A 20,210-nucleotide genomic window follows, 5' to 3' on the forward strand; every position below is an offset into this window, starting at 1 on the left:
ATAATAGTTGCTGGCAAATTGCAACAAAGTTGTATTTTTTAAATTTGTACATAATTTCTTCATTTCATTCCCATGGGTTGCGGTTAAGTGTCCTCATTTCTTGGGGTACATTTTTGTACCCCATTGTAAATGACTATATTTTGCTCTCGACTTCATTAAACATTGCATGGTAAAAGGGCATATCTAGGTCAGTAACTCAGAGGGTGTAGGTTCAAACCCTGCAAGGAGTTGATCCAAAAACAATGAACAGGGGCACTGTTGTGTCTATATGGCAAACCTTGTACTGAAAAACTCTCAAGAGAACCTCAATGGCTTTTCAAAGTTGCAAGACTTTCTGCAAAACATGGGTTACCATTTAGACAAGACAGTGCCATGACACCTGTAACTTTTAGTTTTCTTATTGCTAGCAACCTGAGTTTGTGCGCATTGCTGGGCATTATATTTACAGATTGGTAATCTAAATATGCAAGGGTGATTAAAACACATAAGAACCGTAGTGCTTAAGGGGACCTAGGTTCAAAGATGCCTGCACCATTTCCCAATTCCCTCTAACATTTCCCTATCTATCTTTTATGACTAAGGAAAAAAAGCCCTGAAATTAGAAGTGCTAAAGGTTAACTTGGGTGAATTGCTGACGGTCAAAGAAACGACAACAATAACCCTTTCATTACTCCTAGATCTCTGGAAGACATACAGCTGCGCTTGTTTTCCAGACTTTCAAGGTCCTTTTAGCGCTGGTTTGCTAGATGTTTGACCAGTCCTAAAAGATAAGGCAGGTATCTTTTAGCCAAAAGAACAGGAACAAATCACAGAGGACAAAACGCTAGATTGTTTGCAATATCTGGGATTCCTGATGAAAGGGGTATTTCTTGAATGCTTACAAGTTTTATGATTTCTAGTATAATGTCATGTATTTCTACAAAAACGTAAACACTTTTATACTTTAAATGTTGTTGATTAAGGCAAGTATTGGTAAACCAAACTCTCTCTTATAAGCGTTTCTCCAAACAGAGGAGTCTATTTTAGGCCTGTTTGGCAAGTACACAGACTCCCCCCACCACCACCCATGTTGCTGCAAGGGAATGATCTTCATTGTATATCAAAAACATTACATTCTTTTCAAATTTCATCCAGCAAGTGTTATCGCCATTTATCAGCAGGCCCCAGGGAATGTGTGGCCACAGTACCCAGGATGTTAATAAACGTGGAGCGACCTTCACAAAAGGTCACCTGCATTGCCTCCGATTGTTTTTAAATTGGGTTGCAATTGTTTTACTTCTAAATGGTTGTGTTATTACCTTTCCCAGCTGGACAATCTTTGTACATTATGCTAGTAAGGCAATAAAAAAGATAAATAAATGAATGGATCAAACTGAGCTTTCATTAGAAACACTTTATTAACTTTGTTAACAAAAAGCTGAGATTTAAAAACTTATCAACTGAATTAGGCTGTCGTTATAAATTAAAAGCACCAAACAGTGTCACAAATATGACAACTCTTAGGAGTTTACTGTTGTTGCACCATTATCCTGTGATATTTCTACTGAACCATGAAAAAACATAAGAATGTGATTAATTGAAAATAGGAATGCATGTATTACAAATAATAACTTAAAAGGGACAAATTACAACAGACAAACTTTGAGTTGGTGACTACAAAATAGAATATGCCGTTCAGTGGAAATTTCGATCACAGGTAAATAATGCACAGTAAAGGAATCTCATTCTCATTTATATCTGCCATCTAGGAAGGCAGCCAATATTTTCAACATTCCCTTTCAATATGCAAAACTATTAACAAAGCCAGAACTGACGTTCCTGAGACACTAGACAAAGCCTATATGAATTTACATGTTTAGACATATATCTAAATTTACATATTCAGAACATATTCTTTATTCTATTTATAACATGCGAAAGGATTTGAGTTGCCTTTTGCAATGCAACCTCATACATGTACCTGAGAAAACGCAACATCAAGAATTATGATCGGTTTACATTTTAAATAGCTTAACATCAATTTCAAGAATTGCCACCCCAACAGGAAACAGCGTCTATGGACAAAAGAGTTCAAATGAGACATTACAATGAAGTAAAACAAGCAAAGCTTGCATTGACGTTTATTAAATGTTTACCCCATGTAATGCAAGAGGTGCATGAATTTTATAGCTGCATTTTCCTTGTTTAAAGTGTAGGAGAGCACCTTACTGTTCTATAGAGTATCCAAATGGTCAGGATTACGAAATCATAAAACCATCATCGATAAACAGTCGCAAAGACATCAAAACACAAATTGGCCATTAAAACAAGTAACATTAACAATGACTATTAATTATTAAAAAAACCCTCAGTGCTGGTAACAATGTACTGGTCAGTATCCTATTTCATCAAAATGTCCTCATGTTAATTGGACAGAAAGACCACATTTACACATTGTTTTTGTTTTGTTTTTTTAATATTATTATACACCATAGTCTATTACACAGCATTCTGACTAAAGCTTAGGTGAGGTTGATTTTTCCTTGAGCACATACTTAAGCAACAAAAACACAATAAAAGAAATAAGGACGCAAAACTATGAGGACGTCCACTCCTGCTTTGTCTTCAAGTTGGCAAAGTTGTACGCCAATGATTTTTTTTTTTTTTTTTAAAACGCTGTACCAGTTAGTGACAGACCGATATATCGGGCAGGCAGAAATCTCCCAAATTGTCCATACAAAGTCAATGGGGTCCAAATTTTGGACCCCTTTCACTTTCATTGCGTGAACAAAAACGGTTTTCCGCATTTTTCAAAATATTTTCTTTTGTGTTCCGCAGAATAAAGCAAATCGTACAGGTTTCGAACGACATGAGGGTGAATTAACAGTGACAGTCAATTTTAATTTTTTTGGTGAACTACCCATTTTATTGTCCAGATATTATTTCGCATACGTCATTATATTAGCCTATTCTCTAGATATGATAACAGTCATTGGAAAACCCATATCGGTCAACCACTAGTACTAGCCAACTGACAAAACACTAGCCAAATCTCACATCAGAACAACTTTACATCACGATACGCAATAGGCTCAAACTCTAGGTTACACAACGCACTCTAGGACAGGCTTGAATAGTGGATTGTAGGTTTTGGTACGGGCGCACTGGTATTTTCGACATCTGTATGAACAGAAGCACCAGTTTGTGTAAGATGAAGCCGTTTGCTTTACATTTGCGAAGAAAACAACGATTTTAAGAAACAGCACCGAGCCGTACGGGCCCAAGATGGTAGGCAAACAGGCTTAGCACACGTTCTCTTTACGAGAAGTCAAAAATGTTACGAAACACCACATGGCAACAGTTTTAACAGTATGCCATATGCGCAATTCAAAGCATTCACTACCTGTCACACAGGTCGATTTCGGAGCACCATCGAAGTAAATACTTCAAAAGAAAAAGTTATCATCCTATAAAGTTCTGCAATGTACTTTCATGCTTCTTTAAGTTCGATTAAGACCAAAAGGTGTTTCTTCTATATAAAAACGGCACTGATCCAAACAGGCAGGGGCTGCTTCATGCTGGGCGCCAAATAATACATTATAAATATTGAAAAAAATAAATGCCGCTAGGCTTAAAAACATCCCTGTGTAAAAGAAGCACCAAAAATCTTTATTCATTTCTTTTTTGTTGTTGTTGTTGATGATCTTAATATAAATAAGCACAGTCTAAAGTTGTACAGATTGTAGCACCATTTTTTTAGACTGCGAGTCAAGTACATACACTTTGCACGTGTTGTGCTCTGCTCCAATACAAAATAAGAGCAATCACAAACCAAAAGAAATAACAAAAAGACAGAAAATTAAAATGATAAATAACCCAAATTATATATACACAATTATACAGTCCGAGAGAGGCTACCATTCACAGTACAGAAAAAAAAAAACGTACACAAAAGGAATAAAAGAGAAACAAAAGGATGAGTTGAAGTTGCCCAGTAGTTTTTTTTTGTCGTTTTGTGATCTTGCATTTTCCCAGTGTGTGTACATCTTTTAATCAGTGTGTTTGTATGTACAAGCGTGTGCTGGTTTTCCAAGTTGCAAAGAGCACCACGACAACCATCGAATTTGGTAATCCGATGGAAAACACCTATGAAATCTGCGAGGAATATGGGTTCAGCACCAGATTCACCTGAATAAGCCTGTACCGTGTAAGACACCGCGTTCTGATTGAACAAAATATGTGCATTGTATTAAAGGTTCAGCAGTAACTGTTAGGAACATGGAAGCTTGAGTATTAAAACAGGGCCCTAAACCAAACCAAATGGTAAACGTAGTGATTCAATAAGATCTGGTAGTTAAAGTAACTAACCTGATTAAATGGCTCCTACAGGCCTGTCGCTCATTCTGTGGCTCTAACTACTTCTCTCCCTGCAGATTGTGTTTTAATCGTGTATTCCTGGAAGGTGCATTTGTGTTGGTTTCATATTTTGTGTTTTAAATTAGAATTTATTCCCTTTGATTAATAAAAGCTTACATTTAAAAAAATGACATGCTGTTTTAATACGTTTGTCATTAACAGCTCCACAGGTAAATTATCCAGTGTAAAAATAAAATGAAATTAGTTAATTATTGGTGCATTTCATGAAGCTCATCAAGAACATGCCTGGTCATATTTCACCCCAAAGAGGAACGTGAAATAATAAAATAAAATACTAAATCAAAAATTTAATTAAATTTTTTTTTGGTAGTGACTTGATTTTCATGACAATCAATTTCATCGCCCAATACTGTAATGCAAGAAAATTTTTATAGATGTACTGCAAAACATTTTCACAAACAACAAAGCATGTTTAGTACTGCAATGCAAAATAATATTGCAATTTAACTAAATTACGTATAATTGATAAGCACACACATATATATGTGTGTAATGATCATAAATCCTAATTCTAAAAACATCCAGATGAATTACAGTACATGACAAATGCATTTTTTTTGGCATTATTGTAATGAGAACTTAGGGAAAATGTGCTTAACAGTCATGAAAAATTTCACAATTACCAAAAATCTTGGTTTTAATATTAAGCAATAATTTCAAATGGTCTTCTTTTTGAGGTAAAATATCACTTGGAGATTCACCCTTATATAGCTGGAACTTGTGGTTTCCAACATATTTCACCTTACAAGGCAATTAATTAATATGATGAGAAGTAAAAATGCCCAAGCAAAGGTGACAACTACACTATCAGACAGATGTGTTAACATCAGTTTCACAGCACAAGCACAGGCTGTAAGGGTGATGTCCCAGCATGGGAACAGTATCAGGCTCCAGGGGCTTCATGGAGTCCATCTGAATAGGAGTTCACAAAAAGCCACATTTCTTTCCACTGATAACAGCAGCAAGGTTACAGATTCACAAGTCTTTTTTTTTTGTGTGCGTGTGTGTGTACGGCCCATTGAAACCGGACTGACTGTAATTATATTCCTGACATTTAAAACACTTCCTGTGTCATCGATTGTGAACCCACCAGATGGCGGCTGCAAATTTAGTAAACCATCCATCAGTAAGGCTATGTTAAACTCACAAATATTGATAAACGGCTGTTAACATCAGCCCAACATGGTGCCACCTTAAAACACTCTGAAAAAACAAGGAAGCTGCATACGGTGTCAATCTGAATGTGATTCAGGGGCTGTGTGTGTGTGTGCGTGTGTGTGTGTGTGTTAAGCTGCACCTGTGATAAGTTCTGATACCCATGCCAGTTTTACAGTGGCGTCTTTTAGCAAATGTTTGAGCACCGGAGAGCGAGTCGAGCCCATTGGTCCACACCTGTCCATTGCATAGGTTATGTTGGGTTGAGGTAGATTTCTTCAGTTACCTGTAACCAGTCGGGGGTAAAATCCAGGAATTACACAAGATGTGGACATATTTCATCAACATCAGGGCTCAACAATTTACATGCCTGACAAACTTATGTATTTGGACTGCGATGTTTAAAACTTAGTTTTTTTCAAATTTCAAAGAGGGACTTGCTTGTAAACATTTACAATGGGCTAAAAATGTTATGAATTTTATATTATTTTTATACATGTAATACTATTACATACAACAAAATTAATACCTAAGAAATTATTTTATAACCTTTTTTCCTGGATGATTATATTATTATGGCTTACTGTGCAAAACACGATTTCTTTATGTATATATACACACACACATTAAAATATGAATAAATTAAATGTTTAAGTTGTTTGATAGTTGATATTTTACATTATATGAATCCTAAAAAATATTCTATTTAACTATTAATAAATTGGTTCATATTTTATTACAATAGAAAACATCTTGCACACACAAATGTGCAGCGTCACAAATATTTTTCTTAGCAAAATTTCAGTCAATTGACCTTCCTTATGGTTTTATTTAATTCAGAGTTTATTATATAAAATAAAATATGAATCAAAAATCAATAAGTTAAATAAGCTATTAAAATTATTCACACATTTATAAATCAATTAATAATAAAATAATATTACAAAATAATATATTTTTAATATTGTATCTCAATTCGATTTTGGACAATAAACCATCATAAATCAAACCAGCAAAAAAGTTAATGAAATTTAGTTACATTATAAAATTACTAAAATATTCTATTTAATTGAAACATAGTAAAATATCCAAATTAGCCATTTTAAAATGTCCTTTTTTGACAGGGGAAAAACATTTAATGAAAAAAAATAAATATTTCTCAAACACTTACAAAAATACATTATTAATACGTTTTGTGTATTCCTACTACGTAAAATAAAATAGCATTTTTGTGGGCTAGTAAAGGTAGAAATCACTCATATTGTTGAGCCCTGAACATGTAATGATATTTTCAAACAAATCGGCGATTCTGACATAAATAGTCTTAACAGCTGGTTTCTAAAACCCAAAGAACTCGCAGGAAATGCAGCTACGAAAAAAAAAAAGAAAAAAAGAAAAGCAGCAAAGCATGTAGCCCATTTCCATGCCAACACCACATACCTTGTTGGGACTCATAACATTACAGCTTGCAGAGCGCAGTAGCTTCCCTGTGTCCGTCTAGTAATAGTCTATTTTCAAAAGGCCCCCTCCCCCCACCCTTCTACACCCAGACGTGTCCTATCTGGGGCGATTGCCGGGGATCTGCGAGGCCGTGTAGGATGCCTGCATACCCAGAGTCCTCCAGGACATGCCAGTCCCACCTGAACCTGCGCTGCCGGGAGGGTGCGGAGGTGGCAGGTGCGGGGGATAGTGCACAGTGAAGGGCCGGGTGGAAGCGGAGGAGGTGGAAGAAGCAGATGTGGCGGCCAGAGATGGGGAGGAGGTGGAGGCGGGGAGGGACGACTGCGGCCTTGAGGACTGGTGGCGCTCGGGACGTGGGGAGGAAGGTTGGGACGGGGCGGCGGAGGACACGTTCAGGAGGGGAGGGGGCAGAGGGAGGGCGAGGGCGGGTGGGGAGGGAGCGTGTAGGACTGTCTGTGTGCGGCTGTGCTGCGAGGAGCCAGAGGCCAAGAACGAGGCCCCCGCTTTGGGGTTTGTGTCCAGATGCCTTTGCTGGGAACTGAGGGCCCCGGGGCCCGGGAGATTGGCCCCAGACTGCTGTGAGGAGACTGAAGGCACCATGTGGTGAAAAATCCCTGCAGACATACAGCACAGAGAGGGAGCAAAAGACAGAGAGACAGAAGATGGGGGCTCAGCCAGATTGTGCACAGCAGCAAGCCAGTCCAACACAAGCACAGATAAAGCGACGAGGCACTGCGCTGATGGACCAGAAGCACCTCACACCAAACCGGAGAGCGGCACACCTCTTCTATACGGTACATAAGGTATAATTAACGATTTGCAATTAATACAAGTGTGTGCATGAATTTAAAGCTTTCATGGAGATAGTTTAATTTCTACACTTGCCTATTCAACTATATACATCTCTCTATATTAGGGGTGTAACGGTACACGTATTCGTACCGAAAATTTTGGTCTTCGTGTACCGAACAAATGGTTTAATTTTTTTTATTTCAGGCGCGACAGATCGGCGTATACAAACATCAGTTCAGCGATCACCCCTTCACTTTTGGCTCGTTTCCACCGAGCGGTACGGGTTGGTACGAGTCAGTACAATACAGTACGGTACGATTCGGGACCGAACACCCTGATCCAGCTTGCGTTTCCACCGCCAACACTACCCTTACTTGAAAATAGCGATCAATCGCCACTTTTGTTAAATGTCAGTTTTAATGAACAATAATAGCCATTATAAAAGTATAAGTACAAAGTATAAGAGGCTTATGTAAGAAGAAATAAAGACAAAAGTAAACAATTCAGTCAAACGTGTGCTACAAAGTCAGCGCTGTACTACGGTAAAGTTAAAAATAAATATATAACGTTAAACATAACTTTGTGCTCAGCCAAACCGATATAACCAGGAACAAATAATAGATTCATGAGACCATGAATGCCTGTTAAATATACCCAAAACTAATTGTATCTCAGGTTTAATCACTACAGAGACATCGAGCCGAGCTAAGGCTGCTCGAGGCGGATACATGAGCACCGAGCGCCTGGAGCTCCAAAATCAAATTTTTCCGGAAAAAATTTTCAAATAGGCGCTCTCTTTATAAATAAACCACAGATTTAAGTTTTAAACAACTACATTCTCGCCTGAAAAACTCTTAAAACTACATTTCATGACACAATAACAGTAATATTTTGAAAATGACGCGGGTTTTTGGGCAATGACGTTTCACAAGTCCACAAGAACGCATATTGATAAATATATCAATTTATATCTGTTTATCCATCCACTCATCTATATCCATCTTTCAATCCATGTATCCATCTAAATCAAACTATCTAAATCCATATCCACCCATCAATGTCTATTTTTTGGCTGATGTGCGGTATACGGTATATATCTCGGTATTTTGTATTTGGATTAAACAAAAAGTGAATGCAAGCATGAAGGCATATATTATGTGCAAAAAGGGTTTAAATCGCATTACATTCTAACACTGCAATCTAAAAACAAAAATAATGCTTTTAAAGCAGAAGTTAAATTTACTAAACTAAAATTTAAAATAATAAAAAAGCACAGACTAATTGAGTAAAAAGGCTATTTGGCGCTTTTCCACTGCGTGGTACGACTCGGCTTGGCACGGTTCAGAACGGCACGACTCAGTTCGGCTCGGTTTGCGTTTCCACTGCAGTTTAGTACCGCTTTAGAGTGGGCGGGATTATTCATGTGTCGTTATAGTTGCTCCGCCTCTACTGAGTAGCATCTGCCTGCAAAACCGGAGGCTGCATTTTCAGGAACGCAGTCCTAGGACCGCATTTCTAGGACCCTAGGTTTTTAGTGACAATGCCACCTACCGAATTAGAGGACTAGCGAAGATGGATGACAGTCAGAGTGCGAGTATCCAATGTGAATACATTTTTGTTTAACATTAAAAACAGTTGTGATGCATTTCATTGGAAAGTTAACGTAGCCGAAGTGATCGTGATTTGCTAAATAGTCTTGAATGCATAGCCATCATATATTAGCCTCTAATGCTGTAAAATTAATTGTTAGCATGATAAGCCTGTGTTGACAGCACAATAAACTGTAGCACGTTCGTTGTGAAAGCTTGTAAATTACTCATTGTTTTTCTATTTTAATTGTTAAAATAATCTTAATGTTTTAACTGTCACGTGCTCACAGTCAGCCTGTTTAATGTTACCCCACAATACATGTTATGAGTATGTCTCTTCATTTTGACATGGTTTTATGTTGGTTGAGACATGACATTTTAATAGTCAGACATAACAGAGAGGCCATCATAATAACTGACTGTTAAAATACCACGTGTTAGATTGTGTCATTTACTGTGTACTGTACTCTATATGAAGTGCTTTCAAGTATAAATAAATTGGTCAAGTATTGGAATTGTTTTTACACAATGCCCAATGTATCCTTTTTTTTTTAAACAGTATCTCTGTTAACCTAGCAGTGATTATGTTCTCCATTTACTATTTCAGTGAAGTGGAAGAATTGAATAGGGTTATAGAGAAACAACTGAGAAAAGAGGGGAGAGCATCCAGGTGGTAGGTAGTGCTGCTGCATACATGACAACGTGTGCTTTAAATATTTAAAGTCATGTCAATAATGTTATTTCTATTCAGATTTCTTGCATCTCTCTCTATTATTTTTTTTTTTTCTCAGTTCAGATGGGCTTTATTGACATGAATGTTTCAAGAACCTTTGTTCCCACAACATCAAAATAAATTTTTTCCAAATCTTTTAACAGTATGCAATAATAGTATTATGAACATTAATTGGTATGAAGATTGATATAATTATTTTTGGATCGTATGTGTGTGTGCGCTCTGTGGTAATTTAAAATTAGATGGTAGAACATGTTCTTATTTCATTCACTTCTCCCTCTTAGGAGTCAGTGAAGACGTCGTCCACGAAGTTCTTTCTATGTGGTTCATGTCATGAACAAATTTGTTTTTGTGTGTGTTCAAGTTCAACTGTTGTAATATATTATTTTCTAAAATATACACAATCTTAAATCTACTCCCAGAGTCATCCATGTCTTCCCTCTGTACTTGAAAATGTGGTTGATCTAGTGACTGAAAAGACTATACCATGATTCCTTGTTTATTTTACATGAGTTATTATATTATGCTACTTAGACCCAATGATTACTCAACATTCCTAGGAACCAGGTTTAATTGCAATAAAGAAAATAGTATTTGGGTGTAATAAAACTTTTTTAAAAAAACTGGGTGGAAATACTGCCTTAGTGGCACTTTCTTTCAGTCCTCCAAAACTAGGGTCCTGGAAATGCGTTCCTGGGACTGCGGTTCTCCGGCTCGGTAGGTGGCGCTGTCACAAAAAAAACTAGGGTCCTAGAAGTGCGGCCCTGAAAGTGGCGCTCGTTCTAAATTGTCTGTGAAGTTTAGCGGAGAATCGCAAAGCAAAAGCTCACGCACTTCTGACTGCAAAATGGAAATATTTCCATGGCTTTCTAACATTTACAGATGAAGAATATACCTGTGAAATGTAAATGATCCATTAAGGAAAACAGCACATCTCTGTCAGCGGCACACGCAGCCTTTCTGTCAGAGCCGCTTTAAACTGAAACTATAAACTATAGGCTACTATTTCTTACGATTTTTTTTAAAGCCCTTCATATAAAGCCTGATACATGTGGAACAAATTGTATTAGGCACTTTCTCCGCAGCAGTTCAGTCTGTGTCCTCCCTAGATATTTTTTTCAGATGCGCTCGTATCAAACTGTATATCGATATTAAAGGTATTGCTTCATACCGTATCGCTTATAAAGAATATATCGATATATCGTACAAACTCGATATACAGCCCAGCCCTACTATCTATCTATCGGGTAGTCAGATTATTCAATTAACTAATTTCATCTTTGTTTGATTGTGAGGTGCTGGTACACAGTGAAATGCCTCAACACCCAAAAACAAGACCTGCAATTAAAACAAACACCCAGAGAAAATATGAAGGCTTGAAATACAGCCATAAAAGTCGAGGAGTTTCTCGCCAATCTCATAAACTACAGAGAGCTTAACAGCTCTAACATTTTCACAGGCCTTTAAATCAGCAGTTCACACCATCAAGGCCAGTGAAAATGATTTAAAAGGCCTGAGCTTTGTAAGTTTCATATTCAAATAGTAAATGTTTCATTGGGTGAATCCCACAAAGCATGTCAAGAACATATATTTCACAGCAAAATCAAAAGAAGAAATAAGTCAGCAAGTGGGAAAAAATATTAATTATACATATACTTTTTCTTTTTCGATTTTGGGGTGAAATATATATTGGACATGTTTCTGTGAAAATCACCTTATTACAACCTGCTGTCATTTCCTCTAGGTGTGTAGCTGTAGCCTTTGCACAGTCAGCACAGCAAGCAGTGTGGGAGAGCCAGGCATAGTGGCAGCGCTGGGCCTTAACTTACCTTTTCTCTACAACCAAGCGACTGTTCTGACCATGAGCTCAATATTCACTGGAAAACAGAGACTCACCTCCTGCAGCGCCCCCTGCCAGCCCAGCGCTGGAGAAACTGCTGAGCGCCGAATGTCCGTTGACCAACCGAGGGGCTCCGCCGGTGGCAGGTCCGGGAGTCTGAGCTCCAAATAAGGACTGGAGGACCGAAGCCCCACTCAGGGGGAAGCACTGCCCCACTGAGGTGGCGGAGGAAACTGTGGCGGCCCCACCCACTTTCCCACTCAAGATGCCTCCACTGGCCGCGGCGGATATAAAGAGATTCTGGCTGGCCAATCCGCTTACAGATTTCAGGTCCCACTCCCGCGATTTCTGTTTCTGCAGTGGCCGCTCCGATGCACTGACGACTGAGCGGCCACCGCCATCCTGACTGAGGAAGAGGTTCGAGTTCCCGTAAGGCTCACGCTCACGCTCACGCTCACGCTCACGCTCCCCTCTCCTCTGCGGTTTCTGGTCTGAGTCAGAGTCCGTACCGCCTCGGGAAGCCCCCACACCGAATGGCGAGCCACCTTGGCGGAGATCCGGAGGAGTTGGCTTGGGGTCAGAGATTGGGGAGAAGGTGGATTTCCATTTGCTGGCTCCGGAAGATGATGATGATGATACCTCACTGCTCACGCTACTGGCACCTGATTTACGTCCTTGTGAGCCTGTAAAATGCCACGTTTCATGAGAAATAGCTAGTGGAGTCAGAACGTGAAATGTCCATAAGACAAAATGCACCGCACTTACCCCTTTCCACATCTCTGATGGGTCCATCTCGGTCTAAGGAAATGGTGGCGATTTTCCGTTCAATTCTGAAAGAGAAAACAGTTCTCCATCAACCATCGTTTCGATGATCTGCAAAGTTTACACACTAATGAACTGGATTTGAAAGAAAAGAGCGATTACCGGCATGAACTAGAGGTGTCCGGGGCAAAATTGGCGCCTTCTTCATCTGAACTAGGGGTGGAGGAATAACGACCTGTGTTGTTGAGCTCCAGGGGACGCTCTCTTTTCAGCACAGGAGGCTGATCTAGATCTGTCCCGCACGGGCTTCGTCCTGACTGCTCTGGGGAAGAGATGGCGGAGATCTCCAAAGGCTGGTTTATGTTGTTCACCTGGTAAAAGAACAAACATCTTGGGTCTGATTTCAGGCCAATCGTAAGTTTGAGCAATACCAACAAACCAAAAATTTTTGGTCTGCTCACCATTGAATTGATATTAAGCGGTGATCCAGAAGAATGGCTTGAGCAGCCAAGTCCCGGAAATGCCCTTCTTTTAGGGGATCCGCTATTGGGAACGGCCCCAGAGGAGCTGCGCTTCCGCCGCCCTCGTTTCCGCCCCTCTTGGCTGTGGGAGCTCGGAGAGTGATGATGATGATGGTGGTGGTGGTGGTGATGGTGCTTACTGTGATGGTGACCCTGCTTTACCGACCCGTGGTGGAGCCTTGAGCCCCCTGTGGAGGACGAAGACGAGGAGGAAGAAGAGGACGAGGAGAAAAAGATACGGCGACGAGCCTCGCTGTCCAAGGGCTCCGTGTCGGATTCAAGGCCCGGCCGGTCATGGCCATCCTCGGGGGGAAGCCTCGGTGGGCCGTCAGCGTACTGCAGTACACCTCCGGTGCCCAGCGCAGGACTGAGGCCAGAGCAGCGAAGCTGGAGGCCCATGATGGGAGTGCTGTGAGGGGGAGGGGATGCAGCGTCACAGTCTTGGTCCTCGGTCAGCATGGCGGAGTGAGAGCCATTCACCAACCCTGAGCTGGAGGAATAACCTAAGAGGAAACGGATTTTGGATTTAGTACAGTACTAAAGCATGTAAACTACATGAATGGATGATGTTAGATTAGACGGTCACAACTCTTTCTGACTACAGGCCCTCCGATGTCTATGACAATATGCAAAAGTTAATTTAAACGTATGGACACTCGTTGGTTCTGTGAATTAAATTTCAGAATTCCAGATGTTTTAAGAGCTGAATGTTCTTTTTATATTTATGGGGTTTTTATGCCTGGGACAAGACAGTAGAGAGATGACAGGAAAGCACTGGGTGGAGAAAGGGGAGCGGGATCGACAAAGGACCTCGAGACGGGTATCAAACTCGGGTTGCCGCGAGCGCAGTATTTCGATGCGCTAACCACGAGGCTATTGGGACAGATGTTCTTTTTTTAACCAATGAATTTACAAGCCTTTTGCAGTCACGTGTGAATTACTGGATAAGAATTGTTTTTATTTAAAGGTGCAATAGGGTGATTGTCTTCAGAAACATTTGGGACTATAGGATTTTGTTTGGGATTGTGTTATGCTGGTTGAAAGTCTCTTCACATCCCGATAGCAATCCTTAAGTTAAAGTGGTCTAAGTGTATTTATATATACTGTGGAAGGTGTAGGACCAAGAAATGTTTGTCCAATCAAAATGCTCGAGCCGAGCATTTTTATTGACTTTCCTACCTGCCTGTCAACATTTATTTGCATACCTCTGCGCACCCAGTTCACGCAGACAGGATACGTCGTCAGCGCGTTCACATGTGCTGTGCAGACAGAGCGAGAATGGCAGGCAAACATCAATAACCCGATCTTCCTTCCTGATACTGTAGTACTTTTACTAACTGTGCTACAAAATTATCTCACCGGTGAATGACACATGATGAAATTGTAGTAATGTTGTCTCTGATCGTCTGATATACATGCATTCAGGGGGCGTGGCTTTGGACGGCAATTTGTAGGGAGGGTGGGACATTCGCGTTCAGTGCTATCAGGCTAAAGTTAGCATTTCCCAAGATCTCCTATTGCAGCTTTAAGATTTATTTTTGCCTTTATTTTGAGAGAGAGAGAGAGAGAGAGATAGATAGATAGATAGATAGATAGAGAGATAGAGAGATAGATAGATAGATAGATAGATAGATAGATAGATAGATAGAGAGAGAGAGAGAGAGAGATCCTCAAGCAGGGATTCAAACTTGGGTTGCCCATAGCGCAACGGCGCTGTATGTCGGCATGCTGCCCATGAGGCTATCGGTGCCAACTGGATAAGGATTTTAAAATAATTTTTGCTCACAATTTTTACCTGATAAAATATTTCAGAGTTTGGAATAACTAGAAAAGAGTTTATTATAAAAACTATTATAAAGACTAATTTACATGACTTATCTAGGTCTAGAAATCACACAATTAAAATGAGGCTTCCTTGTACAGGTTTTCCAAGACTGTGGGAATCCTTGTCCTATTTCTGGACATCTGGTTATGTGTTCCAAGATGGAGGTGGTCAAAAAAAGACCTTTGGCCATTTTGCCAATTTAGTTGATTACAAAAATGAAGAAAGCACAGGAAATGATGGGGAAAATTGGATCAGGAATGGTCACAAGTTGGAATTAAACACACTGCCCATGTGAGCACCACAAGCCACATTCAAAAAACACTTTTTAGGATTTTTGAAAAGGCTTAATTAATAGCATGCAATTTTATTTCATGCTGACTTCCAAAACATGGCAAACGTTAAGTTTCCTAGTGTAATGGTTTGACTTACATGCACTAACTAACTGCTAAGCTTCATCTATGACAAACAAAGCAGGCAGCGGGACTGTACCTGAGGTAGGCGTGAGAGGCGGCTTGCCATTGCTCTGTCCTGCAAGATTCGAAACTGGACTAGGAGTGTTCCTCTGCCAAAAGAAAACCACAGCTTGAATAATTGCAAAAATGTTTGCAGAAAACACCCACAAGACTGTCTATCATGACTTCCTCCCACACAGATCCATACCAATCTTTCTGCACGGTTCGGCAGCACCACGCTGGCCAGTGGGATGCTGACAGGAAGTTTGCTGGGATGCACAGTGCTGAGGGGGATGCTGATTGGTAGACTGGTTATGGTGTCGCCGGGGGCAGCTGGGCTCTTTTCCTTATCTGTGCTCTTGGGTGTGGTGGTCGCTTGAATATCAGCTGAACTGGGCGAGGAGCAAGAATGTTTTAGTCCCAGAGTTGGAGATGAAACAGCACCAGTGTCACCCCTGAAAAGAGCCGCGAGTGATCAGTGACTAATCAAAAAGGACTTAGTCAACAATAACTGTTAATTTTACCCACCGGTGGATGTTGCCAAGGGCTCTAAACTGATTGGCGGCCGAATCTTGGTTGAGGTGCCTGCGGAGGGCGATCTTAGCTGGAGAAAAGCGGGTGTAGTCGGGCAGGGGTTGCCCTAGCTGCCTGGTTCTCGAGTCTGGGGTGGGCGGCACAATTTCATGGTCAGGGGAAATAGGCAGGTAGCGGGTGAGGAGCTCATTTTTGCCCATTCCACTGCCACTGCCCCTCTCGTAACCCGGCGAGGATGTGCCATTGATGGATAGTTCGGGGCTGAGGCCGTTGAGCCCTGCAGAGGCGTGTGGGGTGAGTTTGGGGGTGTCGGAATCCAGTGTGGGCCGGGGTTCTGGACCAGGAAGGGCCTTTTGGTAGGGGGACTCCTCACACGGGTTGTAAGACTTGAGCTGCAGAAGCTCTTGCTGCCTCTGGCTCTTCTCTAGTTCAACAATGCTGATCTGCAAAGAAACACCAGGGGGCGACGTTGATGTAAACAGACACAGCCAACCCACACTGCTCATGGTAAAAATATCCTTGTAGGAGCTAGTTCAGTTTTCTGTAAACAAGCTTGTCAGAACATTTAGAAACAAGTCTATGACAAGAAAGATGAAAGCTAGAGAAATAGAAAATCATAATTTTATATATATATATATATATATATATATATATATATATATATATATATATATATATATATATATATATATATATATATATATATATTTTTTTTAATAAAGCAATTACACATTTAACTGTATAAAAATATAATAATATTATGGCTATTATCATCATTACTATTATTATTATTATTATATAATTACATACACATTTTGCTGGGATGAAAGACTATTTTTAAATCAATATTTAAAATGTATAAAGATATATATGTAATTATTAACTATTAATAATACATTCATATTATCAAAAGATCAGATTTTTTGAAAATTTGAGGTTCCATTAATACATTTACACAGTAAAATTCCAAATGCATAAATAATGTTATAAGATTAATGTTTTCCTTTTTTACATACAAATATGAAATGTTGGAAAAAATATAATGATTCTTTTAAATATGAAATCCACAAGTAGGTTGCGGAAAGTTTTTTTTTTTTTTTTTAAACAACTTAAAAGCTACTTAAATCTTAGAAACAAAAATGATTAAATCATAAGTAATACATTTAAATCTTTTCATAATCTTTTTTCAGCTGTTTAATTGGTTAGAAAATGGTACATACACATGCAAGTTGTCATAACCATTCATGTAAAACCCGAGGGATACAACGACAAAAAAGAAAAAAAAAAAAAATCTGTGTGGTTGTCATCCTAGTGCATCTTTATGAGACCAGAAGAGTGGGGAAACAGGAAATTACTAAAGACCAGAGAGAGAAAATGAGAATGTACCTTGTTACAGGCCAGATCTGAACCAGTGCAGCCTGCACAAGCACCAGGATCAGCGTGCCACAGCATCAACTGTACAATGGTATATATGCAATGGCCTATTAGCTCTGACTGAGATGACTGAGAAAAATGTGCATGTGAGTACCTGGAGCTCCAGACAGTGGCGCTGTTTCTCCGAGATTTGTCTTCGCAGAGCCGCTTTCTCTTTTAACAGAGTCTCCAGACACAGAGATCCCCAGTCCAGCTTGAGCTCCTCACACCGAGCCTTCAGCTGACAAACATACGAGCAATGGGCGTTCAGTTCCACTTCTGCCAGAAACTTTCATTTCTGAATCATAAGTATCCTTCTGCTCCGTTGAGGCAGGACATGAGGGTTTGTTGCGGATCACTCACCAGCACCAGGTTCTGATCGCGGAGCTCGGCCATGTCCTCCTCCAGCTGTTTGGTCTGCTCCCTCAGCTGCATGTTGTGGGCTGTGATCTCCTTCTGAGCTTGTATCAGGTCCTCCACGGTCACCGCCTTCACGCCCAGCTGTAAGAGGGGTTACATTCAGCACAGATGCCTACATATCACCGATCTGAAAGTGTTGACTAGGCAGGCAGCTCACTAGGTTGTGAAACAAGTCTTACCTCCTCCAGTTTGGACTGGAAAAGGTCTCTGATCTTCTCCTTATGAGTGTGACAAGCGTTGAGCAGCTGCTGGGCTTGACCGGACAGTTCTGTGTGTCTCAGCTGTGACAAGAGAAAAGTTAAACAATGTTATGACAATACCATGAAGTCCATATATTTTCTGAGCTCACAAATTCACAAAACTGGGGGGGAAAATACTGCTAATTAGTTAATAAATTCGAATATATTTGACATTTATAAAATAAAATTCACAAAAAAAAAGACATGATTTAAATTTTATTTTTATTAGAGTTTATAAAGCAAGACAAATAAAAGAAATACATTTTACAATAATTTATAAATAAAAATTATATTTAAATATATAAAAATATTTTGTTTTCTCAAAGTATTATTTCTACTACTAGTATTAAACAAATATTTTAAATAAAATGCATGGCATTTTTAAAAAACATTTTTTTTTAACTAACAAAATACATTTTTTTTAACCCCTTAACTGTCACTCACGGTTTTGAACACAGACAAGATAGTGCACTATCCAAACTTATTTTTTTATAATTCATGAATGAAAACATTTTCCAACGTGATTTTGATGTACCATTTCCATGGTAATGCAATGTCTGATTTTAAAATGGGTTTCAAAGGATGAATTTTGAGATTTTAAGTTTTCAACTGATATATAATTTCTTATGATTTCTAAAGCGTGATAGAGAAAAAGGCAAATAAGAAGACTTTCTGTGACAAAGGTCAGAACTCCTGTTATGATGTAGATTTTTCAGGTGCACTCTTGTCATAAATTAATCTATTACTTTTCCTACATAATTTTTTTACAAAAAAAGTGGTAAAATACCTATTTAGAAGTCTTAGACCTTTCCAACGATATATAGTTTGTCATGATTAGATTAGGATTTAATTGTAAAATAGTGAAGTAAACGTAGGCGTCCCACAGGGTGGACGGTGACAGTTAAGAGGTTAAATAACATTATATATTTAAATTTCTAAAATATTTTCTCAGTAATTAATTCATTATTTTTACTATTATTATTAAAAACAAAAATATTATGACAAAACCATAAAGACCATATATTTTCTGAGCTCACAAATTCACAAAACTGTGGGAAAAAAAAAAAAAACTTAATAGGTTATAATGAATATCCGCAAACAAAGACTTTTTTTTTTCTCTCTATTATTTCTACTACTAGTAGTATTGTTATTAACAAATATTTTAAATACAATTTATGGCATTTAAAATGTAAAAATACACAATCTTTGCAATAATTTATAAATTATATATTTAAATATCTAAAATATTTTCTCACTAATCAATTCATTATTTCTACTATTATTAAGCAAATAAAATTAAATAATATTATTATTATGTATAGAATTGTATTTATTTTATTATTATTATTATTATTAATTATAAATGGAGATGATTAATGCAGTTAAAATTACATACATATACACACACACACACACACACACACACACACACACACACAGTGTGCATAATTATTAGGCAAGTTGATATTCTGCTCATATTTTTTGATATTCTGCTCATATCTTCCAGAATCTGGCAGTAAGTTTTAGGAGCTCATTTTTAATCAATCCTGCAAGACAGACTTTTTTAGTAGGAGATGAACTAAAATGAGCTCCTAAAACTTAGTGCCAGATTCTGGAAGATAAATTCTTCAAACAAGAGGATGTGATGCTGGTCCTTCAAGAGTCACTCACAACTTATCTGTCCATAAATCCTATACAAAATCAGTCTTCATGTATTTCACAACACTTCAGCATGTTATTCTTATTAAGTGAGGGCCATTTTAAAGAATTTTTTTACCCAAGCAAAGTCTCTGAGAACCTGACACATTCCACTTCTGGAGACTCCAGGAAGGTTGCAGTTCTGTAAAATGATGGTGCTGGAGACTAAATGGTTCCTGATGGTTTCTCACCCAATTCTTGACATTAATTCCTAATTCTTTTGCAGTTAAGGTGTCTTTTCTTCTCCACCTGTTTTTTCTGACCCTGCTGACCCAATGAACATTTCGCTGCCCAATGGTCATGCCTTAACTTTGCTAATTCTATTATTGCATTAGTATTGCATCCTTCTCATGGGCATTT

The 20,210-nt window shown here is 38.8% G+C and overlaps 1 protein-coding gene across 9 annotated transcripts in view; it reads right to left on the reverse strand.

Annotated features, from left to right (window-relative positions):
• Nucleotides 1-33: 33 nt before the first annotated feature.
• dot1l (DOT1-like histone H3K79 methyltransferase) overlaps nt 34-20,210 on the reverse strand; it is a 34,179-nt gene continuing 14,002 nt past the window's right edge. For 4 of the 9 annotated variants that reach the window (XM_058760711.1, XM_058760710.1, XM_058760718.1 and 1 more), the window contains 14 exons: nt 18,093-18,194; nt 17,857-17,994; nt 17,609-17,734; nt 17,467-17,535; nt 16,075-16,523; nt 15,755-16,001; nt 15,584-15,656; nt 14,475-14,528; nt 13,210-13,772; nt 12,911-13,119; nt 12,752-12,816; nt 12,043-12,669; nt 7,012-7,646; nt 34-5,857 (listed from right to left, as the gene is read on the reverse strand). In XM_058760711.1, coding sequence (XP_058616694.1) covers nt 7,129-7,646; nt 12,043-12,669; nt 12,752-12,816; nt 12,911-13,119; nt 13,210-13,772; nt 14,475-14,528; nt 15,584-15,656; nt 15,755-16,001; nt 16,075-16,523; nt 17,467-17,535; nt 17,609-17,734; nt 17,857-17,994; nt 18,093-18,194 — 3,240 coding nt within the window. In that variant the 3' untranslated portion in view covers nt 34-5,857; nt 7,012-7,128. The remainder of the gene's footprint in view (nt 5,858-7,011; nt 7,647-12,042; nt 12,670-12,751; nt 12,817-12,910; nt 13,120-13,209; nt 13,773-14,474; nt 14,529-15,583; nt 15,657-15,754; nt 16,002-16,074; nt 16,524-17,466; nt 17,536-17,608; nt 17,735-17,856; nt 17,995-18,092; nt 18,195-20,210) is intronic. The other 5 variants (XM_058760713.1, XM_058760714.1, XM_058760712.1 and 2 more) reach the window with 5 other exon arrangements.

This window comes from Onychostoma macrolepis, chromosome 22 (assembly GCF_012432095.1).
Source record: "Onychostoma macrolepis isolate SWU-2019 chromosome 22, ASM1243209v1, whole genome shotgun sequence".
Lineage (NCBI taxonomy): Eukaryota > Metazoa > Chordata > Actinopteri > Cypriniformes > Cyprinidae > Onychostoma > Onychostoma macrolepis.